Below are 14,485 nucleotides of genomic sequence, written 5' to 3'. Positions count from 1 at the left end.
TCGAAAAAGACAGTCCTGTGAAACCCAGCTCGCGCTATTCGTCCACGAGACTCAAAGGGCCATAGACACAGGTCCACAGGTAGATGCCGTGTTTCTTGACTTCCGGAAGGCGTTTGATACAGTTACCCACAGTCGTTTAATGAGCAAGGTAAGAGCATATGGACTATCAGACCAATTGTGTGATTGGATTGAAGTGTTCCTAGATAACAGAACGCAGCATGTCATTCTCAATGGAGAGAAGTCTTCCGAAGTAAGAGTGATTTCAGGTGTGCCGCAGGGGAGTGTCATAGGACCGTTGCTATTCACAATATACATAAATGACCTTGTGGATGACATCAGAAGTTCACTGAGGCTTTTTGCAGATGATGCTGTGGTGTATCGAGAGGTTGGAACAATGAAAAATTGTACTGAAATGCAGGAGGATATGCAGCGAATTGACGCATGGTGCAGGGAATGGCAATTGAATCTCAATGTAGACAAGTGTAGTGTGCTGCGAATACATAGAAAGAAAGATCCTTTATTATTTAGCTACAAAATAGGTCAGCAACTGGAAGCAGTTAATTCCATAAATTATCTGGGAGTAGACATTAGGAGTGATTTAAAATGGAATGATCATATAAAGTTGATCGTCGGTAAAGCAGGTGCCAGACTGAGATTCATTGGAAGAATCCTAAGGAAATGCAATCTGAAAACAAAGGAAGTAGGTTACAGTACACTTGTTTGCCCACTGCTTGAATACTGCTCATCAGTGTCGGATCCGTACCAGATATGGTTGATAGAAGAGATAGAGAAGATCCAACAGAGAGCAGCGCGCTTCGTTACAGGATCATTTAGTAACCGCGAAAGCGTTACGGAGATGATAGATAAACTCCAGTGGAACACTCTGCAGGAGAGATGCTCAGTGGCTTGGTACGGGCTTTTGTTGAAGTTTTGAGAACATACCTTCACCGAGGAGTCAAGCAGTATATTGCTCCCTCCTACGTATATCTCGCGAAGAGACCATGATGATAAAATCAGAGAGATTAGAGCCCACACAGAGGCATACCGACAATTCTTCTTTCCATGAACAATACAAGACTGGAATAGAAGGGAGAACCGAAAAAGATACTCAAGGTACCCTCCGCCACACACCGTCAGGTGGCTTGTGGAGTATGAATATAGATGTAGATGTAGTTGAGTCTGTAGCTGTATCACAGAACTGCACTGAACAGGTATTTGAATGTTGTGCAGGGGCAGTTGAATTTATTTGAAACTAAACTAATTGTTGTTGTTGATAGGTTCCCTAACTCTGACATCTGAGTACTTCTACTCAAACTAGAGAGGGTTCTTGGTTCACTCTATGGGAAGTACCAAAAATTAGTTATATGTGGTGACTTCAATATTAATATTGTATGTGACTGTGCAAGAAAAAGGATGTTGGAAAAATCTCCTAAATTCATATGATCTGAAGCAGACTGCGTTTTTCTAACCAGGGTGCAGGGGGACAGTAGCACAGCCATAGACAATATTTTTATTCATTCTTCATTACTAGATGGGTATTCTGTTAGTAAAAGTATGAATAGCCTTTCAAACCATGATACACAAATTTTAACACTGAAAGGTTTTTCTACTCAAACAAATGTTATACGTACTTGAAACTATGTAGAAAAGCTAATCCAATGGCAATAGAGAGTTTCTTAAACTTTGTTAAAGAACAAGAATGACAAGATGTTTATAGTGCTAATAACATGGATGACAAATATAATGGTTTCCTTAATACATTTCTCATGCTCTTTGAAAGTTGCTTTCCATTAGAACACTCTAAACAGGGTACTAGCATTAAAGGTGTCCTGGGTGGCTGACTAGTGGGATAAGGATATCATGTAGAACAAACTGGGAAGTATATCAAAATTTTAGAAGTAGTCACAATCAAGCTACAGTAGCCCATTACAAACAGTATCATAAGGTACTTAAAAATGTTATTAGGAAGGCAAAGAGTATGTGGTATGCAAATAGAATTGCTGATTCACAGGATAAAATTAAAACCATATTGTCAATTGTGAAGGAAATGTCTGGTTAGCAGCACAAGGTTGACTATATAAAGTCAGTTTGTAGTAAAAATACTTCTGTCACTGATGAATCAGATATACATACTGTATTTAACAATCATTTTCTGAGCATTGCTGATGAATTAAATAAAAATTTAATGTCTACAGGGAATCATATAACTTTCTAGGCAAATGCCTTTCCGAGATTGATGTCTGAAATACCCTTCTGTGATACAGACAAGGGGGAGATTGACTCAATAATTAAATCACTGAAGACTAAGGACTCTCATGGATATGATGGAGTGCCTAGCAGAATATTAAAGTACTGTGCTGCACATGTTAGCCCTGTACTTAGCCATATTTGTAATTTTTCCTTTAAGAATGGTCAGTTTCCTGAATGATTAAAGTATTCAGTAGCAAAGCTGCTTTCTAAAAAGGGAGACAGGGATGATGTAGACAGTTTTAGACCTATTTCTATGCCATCAGTGTTTGCTTAAGTTATTGAAATGGCTGTGTATGTAAGAATAATTGATCATTTTATTTCCCGTAATTTGCTATCAAGTGTACAGCTCAGTTTTAGAATTTTTTCTCTGTGAGGTAGTGGATGGATGAAACAAAAGGTTTCAAATGCTAGGCATCTTTTTTGATTTAACTAAGGTGTTTGATTGTGTTGATCACAATATGTTACATTATGGAATATGGGGAATAGCTCACAAATTGTTACTTTAACAACAGACAGCAAAGGTTCTTAACCACAGTGTTGAGAATGGCTGTGATGTGGGATGTGAGTGGGGCATGGTCAAATTTGTGAAAGAGGGGGGGGGGGGGGGGGGGGGGGGGGAGCGTACACAAGGGAACAGTGCTGGGGCCACTTGTGTTCCTCATTTATATAAATGATATGCTCTCTAGTGTTACAGGTGATTCTAAAATATTTCCGTTTGCTGATGACTTTAGCTTGATAGTAAAGGACGTCGTTTGCAATGTTGGCACTGTTTCAAATAGTGCAGTTCAAGATATAAGTTCATGGCTTTTAGAGAATAAACTAATGTTAAATCACAGCAAGACTCACTTTTTACAGTTTCTAACACACAATCCAACAAAACCAAACGTTTTAATTTCACAGAGTGTGTGTGTATTATTTGTGAGACTGAACAGTTCAAATTTCTTGGTGTTCTGATAGATAGTAAATTGTCATGGAAAGCTCACATTCAAGATCTTGTTCAAAGACTTAATGTTGCCATTTTTACTATTTGAATGGTATCTAAAGTAAGTGATAGTTTGACACAAAAAGTAGTGTACCTTGCTTATTTTCATTCACTTATGATGTCTGATATTATATTTTGGGGTAATTCTTCATATTCTCAAAGGATGTTTTTTGCTCAGAAGTGAGAGGTTCTGGCAATAAGTGGTGCAAGTTTGTGAACCTCTTGTCAACTCATTCATTAGTCTGGGCATTCTGACATTGGCCTCTCAATATATATGCTCTTTTCTGCCATTTCCTATTAACAATATCAGCTTATTCCCAAGAATTAGCATCTTTCACTCAGGTAATACTTGTCAGAAATCCAATCTGCACTTGGACCACACTTCCTTGACTCTTGTGCAGAAAGGTGTGCAATATACTGCTCCATCCATTTTCAATAAGGTACCACAAGAATTCAAAAATCTTATCAGTAATCCATGTGCTTTCAAATTGAAATTGAAGTGTTTCCTCATGTGTCTCCCCTTCTACTCTGTTGAGAAGTTTCTTGAAAAAATAAACTGATTCCTGTGTTATATTGTTGTTTGCATTTGCATAAACTCTTGTCTTGTCTTTTTTTGGGTTCTTAAACATTTTATTTTATCTGTTATTGCTTTTATGATGTACTTGCATGTGCTGATGTGTTCTATGACATTGGAGATTTGCTTCTCGGTTTGGTCCTACAAAACTAGACGTGTAAAATAATTAAAAAAAAAAATAAAAAAAAATATTACTTCACATAAAAATTATGTTTCTGATTGACAGTATTATTCCATTATGTATTTTCCATCATTTGACCTTTCTGAATGAGAGTCTTAATAACCCGTCATAATTTGTATGCTTTGCATTTTTATATAAGGTTAGTTCATTATGTCATTTAAATGTATTTAACTAGAGATTATAATTGTTTCTTTTATTTTTAGGTTTTTGTTGTTTCTGCATATTACAATATCATGAAACAAGCAATGAGTGATTCATTCCCCAGAGCTATTGCAGCACTAGCTGAAGGTCTCATTTCTGGCAAGCGTATTGAGGTAATATGCTGGATATCTACAAAAGGGTGTAGAAGTGCTGAACACTGTTACGTATTTCTAAAATTCCTAACCACTTTTACATCTTTCTACAGAACTTCCTCAACTATGATGAAATAAAGTCAGTGAACCTAGATGCTATTCATGACAGAAGTATTATTCAAATGAAAACTGAAAAGGATTATGTGGAGAAAGAAACTCCTTGTATCAAATTAACGGATGTCACAGCAAAATGGGAAAGCAATGCTGATGATACTTTAAAGAATGTGACTCTTGAAGTTGTGCCAGGGAAGCTGTTTGCCATTATAGGACCAGTAGGTTCAGGAAAGGTAGGTACAAAAGGCAGTCTTCTTCTATATGTTCTAGTCTGAGGAGAAAACTGAACCACATTATATTGTTTAATGAAGTCCTTGGTAACTGTTTTCTCAGTCATACTTGTTTATAGTTAAAGTGTTGTAATTGAGCTTGAAATATCTGTACCGGTCAAAGAATTGCACATGATTGTCTCAGAACTCAGATCATAAAATTACTGCAATGGAAACATCTCATTATTGTAGGGACTGTAGAGGTATGTAAGTACTTGTGAATTCTTTGTTAGCAGCTTCTGTGCAACCATCCTGAACTAATTTTCCGATCTCTCCGCACTGTTATAAAATATGGGCGTTATGTGTAGTGATGATTCAGAAATCAGACAGAATGCCTTCTTACCTCCTCCCCACCAACCCCTCCCCCAGATACACACGTATTTTATCCTTCTTTTAGCTGAACCTGTTGTACTTACCTTCACATTCTACCCTCTTTCTTGCTCTTATATCTCCCCTCACATTCCTGTTAAGATAAACATAATATTACATTGTGTTCTTACCAGTCAGCAGCTTGTAGGGGTAAATACGATATACAATCTCATGTATATCAATGTATACAGTACATAGCATGATTAACACATGTAATTTAAGTGCTGTGTTTTTAAGTACAGCCCACAAATCTACCAATGAGGTTTATTATTATTGTTTATTGTATAAAGTCAACCCTTATTCTATAGATGAAAATGTAAAAATTGGCTAATATATTGCTAGCTGTGTGAGAAAATGAATTGATTGAGTTGAATTTATACACTTTGCAAAGAATTCATTGCTGTGTTTCTTTCTGTTGCTGTCATCATTACTGGGTATTAATATCTTACTATTGAACCAAGGCTTCTGCCACAATCATCTAATTTATCCTTGTGTTAATGTAGCAGTCCAATTACAGTCCAAAAATCCAGTGTTCATATGTCTGCCATTTCTTTTACTATGATGTGCATTCAGTTCTAGTTACTTCATTCATCACCACCTCCATCTATTACTGGGGCATTGCACAGTGTGCCATATCTTATGTTTCCAGGTTCCTGGTTTCACTTTGCTCTTTCTTTACACCAGATTTTTCTGTTAATGCCTCCTTATTCTGTCCTTTCATTTCCTTTCCTGTCCTTAGCATTTATACCGCAGCAGGAAATGTAATAAAAAGTGAATTGAAATTTACCCCAGAATTTTTTGCTGTAGTGTCAATCTCAGACTGTGATCTGTTCTTAAATATTATTATTCATTGCCATATTTATGTCTGACATTATCAAGACATAATAAATTATCATATAGAAAAAAATGTCATTGATTTTTTACATGTTTTTGAACTGTATATAGCTGCAGTTCTGGTATATATCAATATCCATAGCTCACAGTAGCATAGTACACCAATAGAGGAGCTAAAGCAAACTGTTACAACTGACTGATAAAGTGGGGTATCATGCAATAATTCATTTTCAGCAGCAGCACTAATGTTGCACCTGTGTCAAGCCACTTCAGACAGCTAAAGAAGTCATCTGAATTGGCCTGACACAGTTACAATATTTCTGCTGCTGCTGAAAATGAATTACTGCATGATACTGCACTTTGAGTCAGCTGCAACATTTTCTTGTAGCTCTTCTTTTGGTGCCCTATGCTACTGTGACACAGTGATATCGATGTATACCAGAACTGCAGCTATTTACTGTCTGCATACAAACACAAATCAATGACTTTATTTTTCCAGGTGATAATTATGTTTTTATGACTGACCCTCATAGAATAAAAGGTAGATGATAGATAATATAGGAGTGAGAAATATTTGGTAAGAAAAAATAATGTTTTTCGATTAATGTGAGCTTATTTTTTTGTTGTTGTTATTAATTAAGCATTAATTTTTTTCTAGTCATCCTTACTTCAGACTGTTCTGGGTGAGCTGCCAATCACTTCAGGAACATTATCTATAAGAGGCAAAGTTTCATACGCATCACAAGAACCATGGCTGTTTGCTGCAACTCTCCGACAGAACATCCTCTTTGGTGAACCTTATGACAGAGATCGGTACTGGCAAGTAATAAAAGCTTGTGCACTGGAGACGGATTTTGACACATTCCCACACCGTGATAAGACTCTTGTCGGTGATAGAGGCATTATGCTAAGTGGAGGACAGAAAGCTCGTGTTAATCTTGCCAGGTGGGTATATATCTGCGTATTTCATCAGTTATATATGTATATTCTTTACACAAACCATATCCAGGATGGAATAATAACAATATTATGAAAAGGATAGATTACTGTTACCATACAGTGGCAATGTTGAGCCCCAGACAGGCACAACAAAGTGACTGCTAAACATGTGAGCCTTCAGCCAGGAAGCTTTATTCTAAAGTAAACAACACACATGTTCAGGCACACACAACTCACATGCATGTGGCCACTGTCTCTGGCCACCAAGGCTGGACAGTGTACAGTTGTTCCTGGTGGGAGAGCCAATCTGGGAGGTGAGAATAAAGAGGAGGCCAGGTGCAGAGGGGGAGGGGGAGGGATAGCAAGTTAGAGGTGGGAGATGGAAAGGTGCTGCTTGTGGGATGTACAGGGATGTGGCAGGTAGAGGGTAGGGCAGTTAGGTGCAGTTGGGTGGTTTGATGCGTGAAGAGGGAGGAAGGGGGGGGGGAGAAGTAGAAAAGGGGAGAAGGAGAGGAGAAGAAAAAAGTCTATGGGTGTGCTGGTAGAACAGAAGGCTGTATAGTGCTCGAGAGGGAACAGGGAGGAGTGAGGTGGATGAAGAACATGGAAAGTGCAGTCAGTTTACAAAGGAGATCGCTTACAATCACTCATGTGACTGGTTCTAGAATATTGCTCAAGTGTGAGGGACTGGTATCAAATAGGACTAATAGGGGATGTTGAACCTCTACAGAGAAGGGCAGCACAAATGGTCACAGGTTTTTTTAATCCGTGGGAGAGTGCCACAGAGATACTGAAGAAACTCAACTAGAAGATTCTTGAAGATTGGAAGTCTAAAACAGTCTATTAACAAGGTTTCAAAGTCTATTGACAAAGTTTCAAGAACTGGCTTTAAATGGTGACTCTAGGAATATACTACAACCACCTACATATTGCTCACGTAGGGATCATGAGGATAAGATTAGAATAATTACAGCACATGCAGATACATTCAAACAGTAATTCTTCCTGCACTCCATACATGAATGGAACAGGAAGAAACCCTGATAATTGTCACAATGAGACATATCCTCTGCCATGCACTTCACAGTGGTTTGCAGAGTATAGATGTAGATGTAGGTATAGTAGACTAATGAAGGTTGAGGCCAGGGGTGTTACGGGAACATAGGACACATTGCAAGTAGAGCTTCCATCTGCACAGTTCAGAAATGCTAGTGTTGGTTGGAAGGATCCAGATGGCATAGGCTGTAATTGAAGTGAAAAATTTTATATTGGACAGTGTGCTCAGCAACTGGATGGTCCAGCTGTCTCTTGGCTACAATTTATCGGTGGCCATGCATGTGCACAGAGAGCTCATTGGTTGTGATGTCCACATAGAATGCAGCATAGTGGTTGCAGCTTAAGTTGTAGATCACATGACTGGTTTCACGGGTAGCCCTGCCTTTAATGGTGAAGGCGATGCTTGTGGTTGGTCTGGAGTAGGAGGTGGTGGGAGGATACATGGAACAAGTCTTGTGTGTAGGTCTATTACAGGGGAATGAACCATGAAGCAAGGGGCTCAGAGCAGGGATGGAGTAGGGATGGATGAGAATATTATGTAGGTTTGGTGGTCAGTAGAATACCACTGTGGAGAGGTGGGAAGAACAGTAGAAAGGATAATCTTCATTTCAGGGCACTATGAGAGGTAGCCGAGAATGTGATTCAGTTGCTCCATTCCCGGGTGGTGCTGACATGCATTAGGAGATTAGGAGTGCTCTTTTGTGGCTGGATGGTGGGATGTTAGGAACTGGTGCATGACAGAAGAGATGAGGCACAGGAGATCTGCTTACGGATAAGGTTAGGAGGGTAATTTCAGTCTGTGAAGGCCTCGTTGAGACTCTTGGTATATTTTGATAGATACTCTCATCACTATAGATATGACACCCATGGGTGAATAGGCAGTGTGGAAGGGACTTCTTGTTATGAAATGGGTGGCAGCTGTCAAAGTGAAGGATTGCTGGTGGTTGAATGGTGTGATATGGATAGAGGTACTGATGCAGACATGTTTGAGGTGGAGATCAACATTGAGGAAGATGGCTTGTTGGGTTGAGGAGGACCACATAAAGCAAATCAGAAGGTTTTGAGGTTCTGGAGGAATGTGGATAGGATGTTCTCACTCTCAGTCCAGATCATGAAGATGCCATCTGCGAATCTAAACCAGGTGAGGGGTTTGGAATTGTGGGTGGTTAGGAAGGATTCCTCTAGATGGCCCACAAATGGACTGGCATAGGATGGTGCCATGCAGGTGCCCATTGCTGTATCATGTATTTGCTTGTAGGTGATGCATCCGAGATGAAGTAATTGTGGGTGAGGATATAGCTGGTCATGGTGACCTGGAAGGAAGTAGGGACACTGTGCCAGAGTTTGTAGGTGGACAAATCTGACAATGTTACAGCTAGTGGGGTCCTTCCACCAGGTAATTCCTGTGGTTCAAAGCCACAGTGGTGGAGCCTTTGTCAGCAGCTAGGATTATAAGGTCAGGATTGGTTTTTTGGTGGTTGATTGTGGTTCTTTCTGTGGATGTAATGCTAACTTCCATATTGAGGGATTTGGGGAATGATGGTGAGGCAAAGTTTGAGGTTAAGAAATTCTTAAATGTTAACTGGGGTTGATTTGGTGGTGGCAGGAAGGGGGTGGATCATGGTTGGATGAAGGGATGAACTGAGTCAGGCAGAGTTCAGCATTGGTTTTGGGTTGAGTCTGATTGGTAGGGTTGGTGGCGAAAAAGTGTTTCTACTGTAGGACTGGGACAAGGAGAGAAGGTCATTCACAAAGTCCAGCATGATTGATTGTGGGGGTGGGGCAATGGGGAAGGCCTTGGGAAAGGACTGATACTTCTGTAGGACTAAGGCTTTTGGAAGAAAGGTTGATGGCTGTTTCTGGTCTGTTTAGGTTCTGGGTTCTCCCATGTAGTTGAATTAAATCAAGACCCAATGGAACTTTCCTTGGTTAAAGAAATATTCAATACCAGCTAAATTCTGGCCAGATTTGAGCCCATTTTTATTTATAAACTATGGCATTTATGATTGTAGATGTTTGCAAAGTTTTCTAGTCCTTGGGAACAAATTTGCCACAAATATAATTTTTTGTTTTTTTGTATTAATATTTTAATTTACTGCAATGTTACACTATTAATATTAGTTTGCAAATAAATGACAGCAAATGCTAATAAAACAAAACTATATGATTTATCATTATTTTACAATGTAATAATAATATTAGACTAAACATATGTTACTATGTATATTTTTATTGTGATTCTATTGATAATCAACCAGATTTTCAGTATAACCTGAAATTAACAGCTTTAAGAATATTTTCTATGACTTAAAAACTCCATCATCAACTGGTTATTTTCAAAAATCCTCAAAGGAATCAATACTTGTGGAAAATACTCAATAAATTAAAACTGAATTCAGATCTAAAAACAGAAGTTACATAAACAATGTTTTGATTCATAGAACATTCTGGAAGTTGTTTATATTATCCTTGATTGGTGTCAGTGGTGTTAGACTCTTTTTGCTGTTCAAAGGGTTAACATCATGTGAAGCTCTTTGGAGGTGTGGGTTTTAGAAGGACAGTGTAACTGTTTTCAAGTATTAGTGTTCATTCTGAATCTACTTTCTCTCTTGTGATACTGAACTGTGTTTATCATTGTGGGTGGTTTTATAATGAATAAGAATAAAACCACATATTTTGAAATCAAGAGCTAGCACTTCAAGCCTGTTTTAACAAACAATCCAGCACCTGATTACTCTAATTAAAAAGATGCACACCCCTAAATACCAATGCAATTTGCAAGTTAAGTAAACTATTTTTTATAAAGTGACTTTTACAATGCAGATACATTGTCATCGCAGTGCTGCTTGCTCACATGCAGTGTCAGCAAAGGTAAATGTTTTCTACATTCTTTATTAGGAGAGAATTATTACAACCTTTTGATGCAAGTATATGCTACCCAGACAGACTGTATTTGTCCACATTATTTATCTTTTCCCATATAAGAAAAATCTTTTGACCAGTATGTTCTCTATTCATGTAAATAACAAGAACCTACTTCATAAAATTTCATAGTCATATTATAGTATTAAGGCCAACTTCAACCTGCAAGCTAGAGACCCAAGCCATTAGGATGGGTATTAGGACAGACAATTTAATGACAAATGACTAAATGCTTTATCCTAAGATAAACTTGAGCAGTTAATCAGAGAACTGACTCAAGAGGGTAACATGTGAGATCTAGCTACAAAGAGGCCTGAACTTTTCAGCTCAGTTAAAGTAGAGCAGGTAATCAAAGATTGTACGTTTATTACACCATACTAACTGCATGTGTCAATAGGAATATGAAGAAAGGTAAGCATGTGTCAATAGGAATATGAAGAAAGGTAAGTAGATATTTCTGCTTAATTAGTGGAAAAGAGAGAGAGAGAGAGAGAGAGAGAGGAACAGGAAGAAACCCTAATAACTGGTACAATGGGATGTACCCTATGCCCTGCATGTCACGGTGGTTGAAGAGTATACTGTAGGTGTAGATGTAGATGTGGAGAGTCCAGCATTCTGTGTGCTACCTCATGACCCAGCCACATAGTTCTGGTCCAATAAATGGAGTCATGGCACCTGTCATTTCCAGCCTATCAACTTGATGACCAACAACAGAAATAAACCATATTCCTGTTGTTTGTGTTGTGTCTGTAATTAATGGCCATCAACTTGACAATTACACATGATGAAGATATGTTATAAATGACAACACAATGTAAATATACTTATTTTATTTGTTCCCAACAATTCATGTTCTTCACTATACTATCCACACTTTTATAATCCACAGACTTCCAGAGAAGTCACCATTTAATAGATCTTAATTTTTTTTTTTCATCCATACCAGTTGAAAATTTTATTGTAGACTGTTATAGTCTATTAATTCACATAAATTCTAATATTTAACTCAGTTCTACTCATACTAGAAAGCTAACATTCACTGCTGGTACTTAACTTTCACATGTACAATTATAGATGATTATTAATTAATAACCACTTGACTTCTTAATACAGTTCTTCCTATAAGCACCATCTTAGCTTTACTGCCACTGATCTCTGTCTTTATGATCCAACCAACACATCTAGCTTCGGATACCTACCTACTCTCCTGACCAGTTGTTACATACTGCAAGACTGCCAGTTCGACTTGACACAACATTCCTGCTGCCTAAAAATGGCATGTAATGTACCACAGGTTCCAGACTGTCAGGCTGTGGCTATTGCATGCTAACCAAAAGTGTATGACTGTAGCAGGCACAGTATTCTTATGAAACACACTATTTTATCATGAGCACCATTTTGTGTTACATTCAACTGGTCTTTATACATTCAAATGTAATGGCAGTGAAGTATTTGGGATGAAGCATACAGGGGATGTGCATGTGCAGACATGTGACAGCAACCAGTTGGTGCATTGAAATCATGGTTTCTATCATTTTCTGAGAAGGGCATTTCTCCTGTTCATTAACAAGGGTCAGTTTTGTGCTGGTCTTCTAAATATTTTCCATGGCAATTTTGTTTTCCTCAACCTACACAATAAATTTCAGACAGGCGTGTAGCAGGCATAGTCTTGATGGATGGGTTGATTAGTAAGCTACTCTGAAAGTAAAGGGACTTTTACTGCAGAAATAAACATATCCAAAACCTCATGGACAAACAAAAACTGAACTAAGCTAAATTAGCATAGCTGGTATGTTCAAGAAAAGCAAAAATCCACCAATTTGACACAAAAATCAGTAAAAAGATCAAAGCCAACTGTTCTGACACTCAGTGATCATAATAGTGTTAAAATGGAGATCACAGGAAAAGATTGAAATATGAAATGTCTTTTTACAAAATTGTTTCACAGAAGAACATTTTATCAGTTGTCACACAATTGGAAAAATGGTAGCTATTGAAATAAATGAACATGGGATAGAAAATCAACTAAAATGACTCAAGACAGAAAGGGCAACTGGATCTGATGGGATACTAGTACGATTCTACAAAGATTATGCAAAATAAGTTTCCCTCTTCTAGCAGCAAGTTACTAAGCGTCACTTGAGAAAAAAAAAAATATATATTCAAAGTGATTGGAAAAAAATGATGATTAATTCTGTGTTAAATATAAAGGCAGATCATTTATTTACACATATGTGGCCTTATGTGTGAGGGCAAACATTTGTTTCGTGTGGCATGGAGTTTCCAGTAACACACTGAATGCTTAAGGGGAGCACTGGAGTAAGCTCCCATCAATGAAGTAGTAATTGAAGAATTATTGTGTAAACACTTTTGTAAAAAGTCTGCAGTTCAACTCAGTGTGAATTTGAGATCCACTTGATACAGATTGATGTGACTCAACTTGCAATAAAAGCAAATTGTCATCTAGAACAGTTGAAGTTCATTTTGAGACTAGAAATTGGAGAAAGTTTAATAAGTAATGTATCAATATTAAACCTACATCAAGATTGTTCTATGGTTTTGAAACCCAGATCCCTCTCATGTGGTGACTGTGTGTAAAATATAAATTTGCAGTGAAAATGGTTTTTTGGAGATTAACAAAAAAATGTGAGACTTATGAAGAAGAATGAAAATTTAAAAATAGGAAACACTGTTTTGAAGAATATTTTAATTATGACCTGGTTTCTCAAGATTGGAGATTATGCCACTACTCTCAAGTGAACATGAAGAACATTAATGAAGAGAGACAGTGTCAATACATTTGTAAGTTTTGCCATACAGTAAACAAGGCTAGGCAACTGCACAAAATAAAAACAATTGAATACTTTGTTATTGCTTGAAATGCTAGACAGAACTGAACATTGGACTTTACATTTCATCTGTAAAGTGATTTAAGAAATTATTTCAAAGTTATCTACAAGTACTGTGAATAGGTGGTGTGAATTAATTCTACATAATATTTACACCACAGAAGAATTGACATTAACTGGAAATGATATAATTCTTTATTTAATACACCAATATGGTATTAAGTGGCACGTATGCAAACTAGGAATAATTGTAAAAGATTTGTCATTAGCTACAAAGAACAAACAAAAATACATGTTTCTTGCCAACATTAACAAGAAAACTATTGTCAGGTAATTCAGCAACAATATCAGTACACTAGTAATCATTATCCAGTGACATATGGTAGGCAATTTAAAGGGGAAACAAGATTTTGTACTGATTGAATTTAATTTTGATTATCCTTCGACAATGAAAAGTCAAAACCTGGAAATCAAAGGTAACTTTGGTTTGCACTAATTGTATGCTAAACACTCAGTTCAGTCTATGAGAAGAATAGTTTGAGAAACCAATAACAGAGAGCACAGTAAGCTTCCTCATCAACTTGGGCAGTGAATAGCAGCCTGAAGTTCACAGTCAACAGTTACTATATGATGTGGTCATGCAGCACAGTTGGCAACCAACAACCGGTGCTGCACGACAAAGCCATGCAGTGGGTGTGTGAGACAGCTGCAGATGAAGAACAGATGCAATTGACTCAGTACACAAATGCTCAGCAGAGTCCACTGTATGGTTGATTGTGGAATGATTTCTAAATTGCAACTCATACATTGAAAATGAACTTGTTAGGTGAATATCAAGTGACACAGAAGATTT

At 37.6% G+C, this 14,485-nt stretch overlaps 1 protein-coding gene across 1 annotated transcript in view; it reads left to right on the top strand.

The window, feature by feature from the left end:
- LOC126162653 (probable multidrug resistance-associated protein lethal(2)03659) overlaps positions 1-14,485 on the top strand; it is a 316,093-nt gene that overhangs the window by 145,813 nt on the left and 155,795 nt on the right. Inside the window, exons 9-11 of the mRNA XM_049919291.1 lie at positions 4,191-4,301; positions 4,394-4,627; positions 6,525-6,811. Of these exons, the coding sequence (XP_049775248.1) occupies positions 4,191-4,301; positions 4,394-4,627; positions 6,525-6,811 (632 nt within the window). The remainder of the gene's footprint in view (positions 1-4,190; positions 4,302-4,393; positions 4,628-6,524; positions 6,812-14,485) is intronic.

This window comes from Schistocerca cancellata, chromosome 2 (assembly GCF_023864275.1).
Source record: "Schistocerca cancellata isolate TAMUIC-IGC-003103 chromosome 2, iqSchCanc2.1, whole genome shotgun sequence".
In the NCBI taxonomy this organism is placed as follows: Eukaryota; Metazoa; Arthropoda; class Insecta; order Orthoptera; family Acrididae; genus Schistocerca; species Schistocerca cancellata.
Note: the sequence above shows the minus strand (reverse complement) of the source record. Positions and strands in the feature narration are given on the sequence as shown.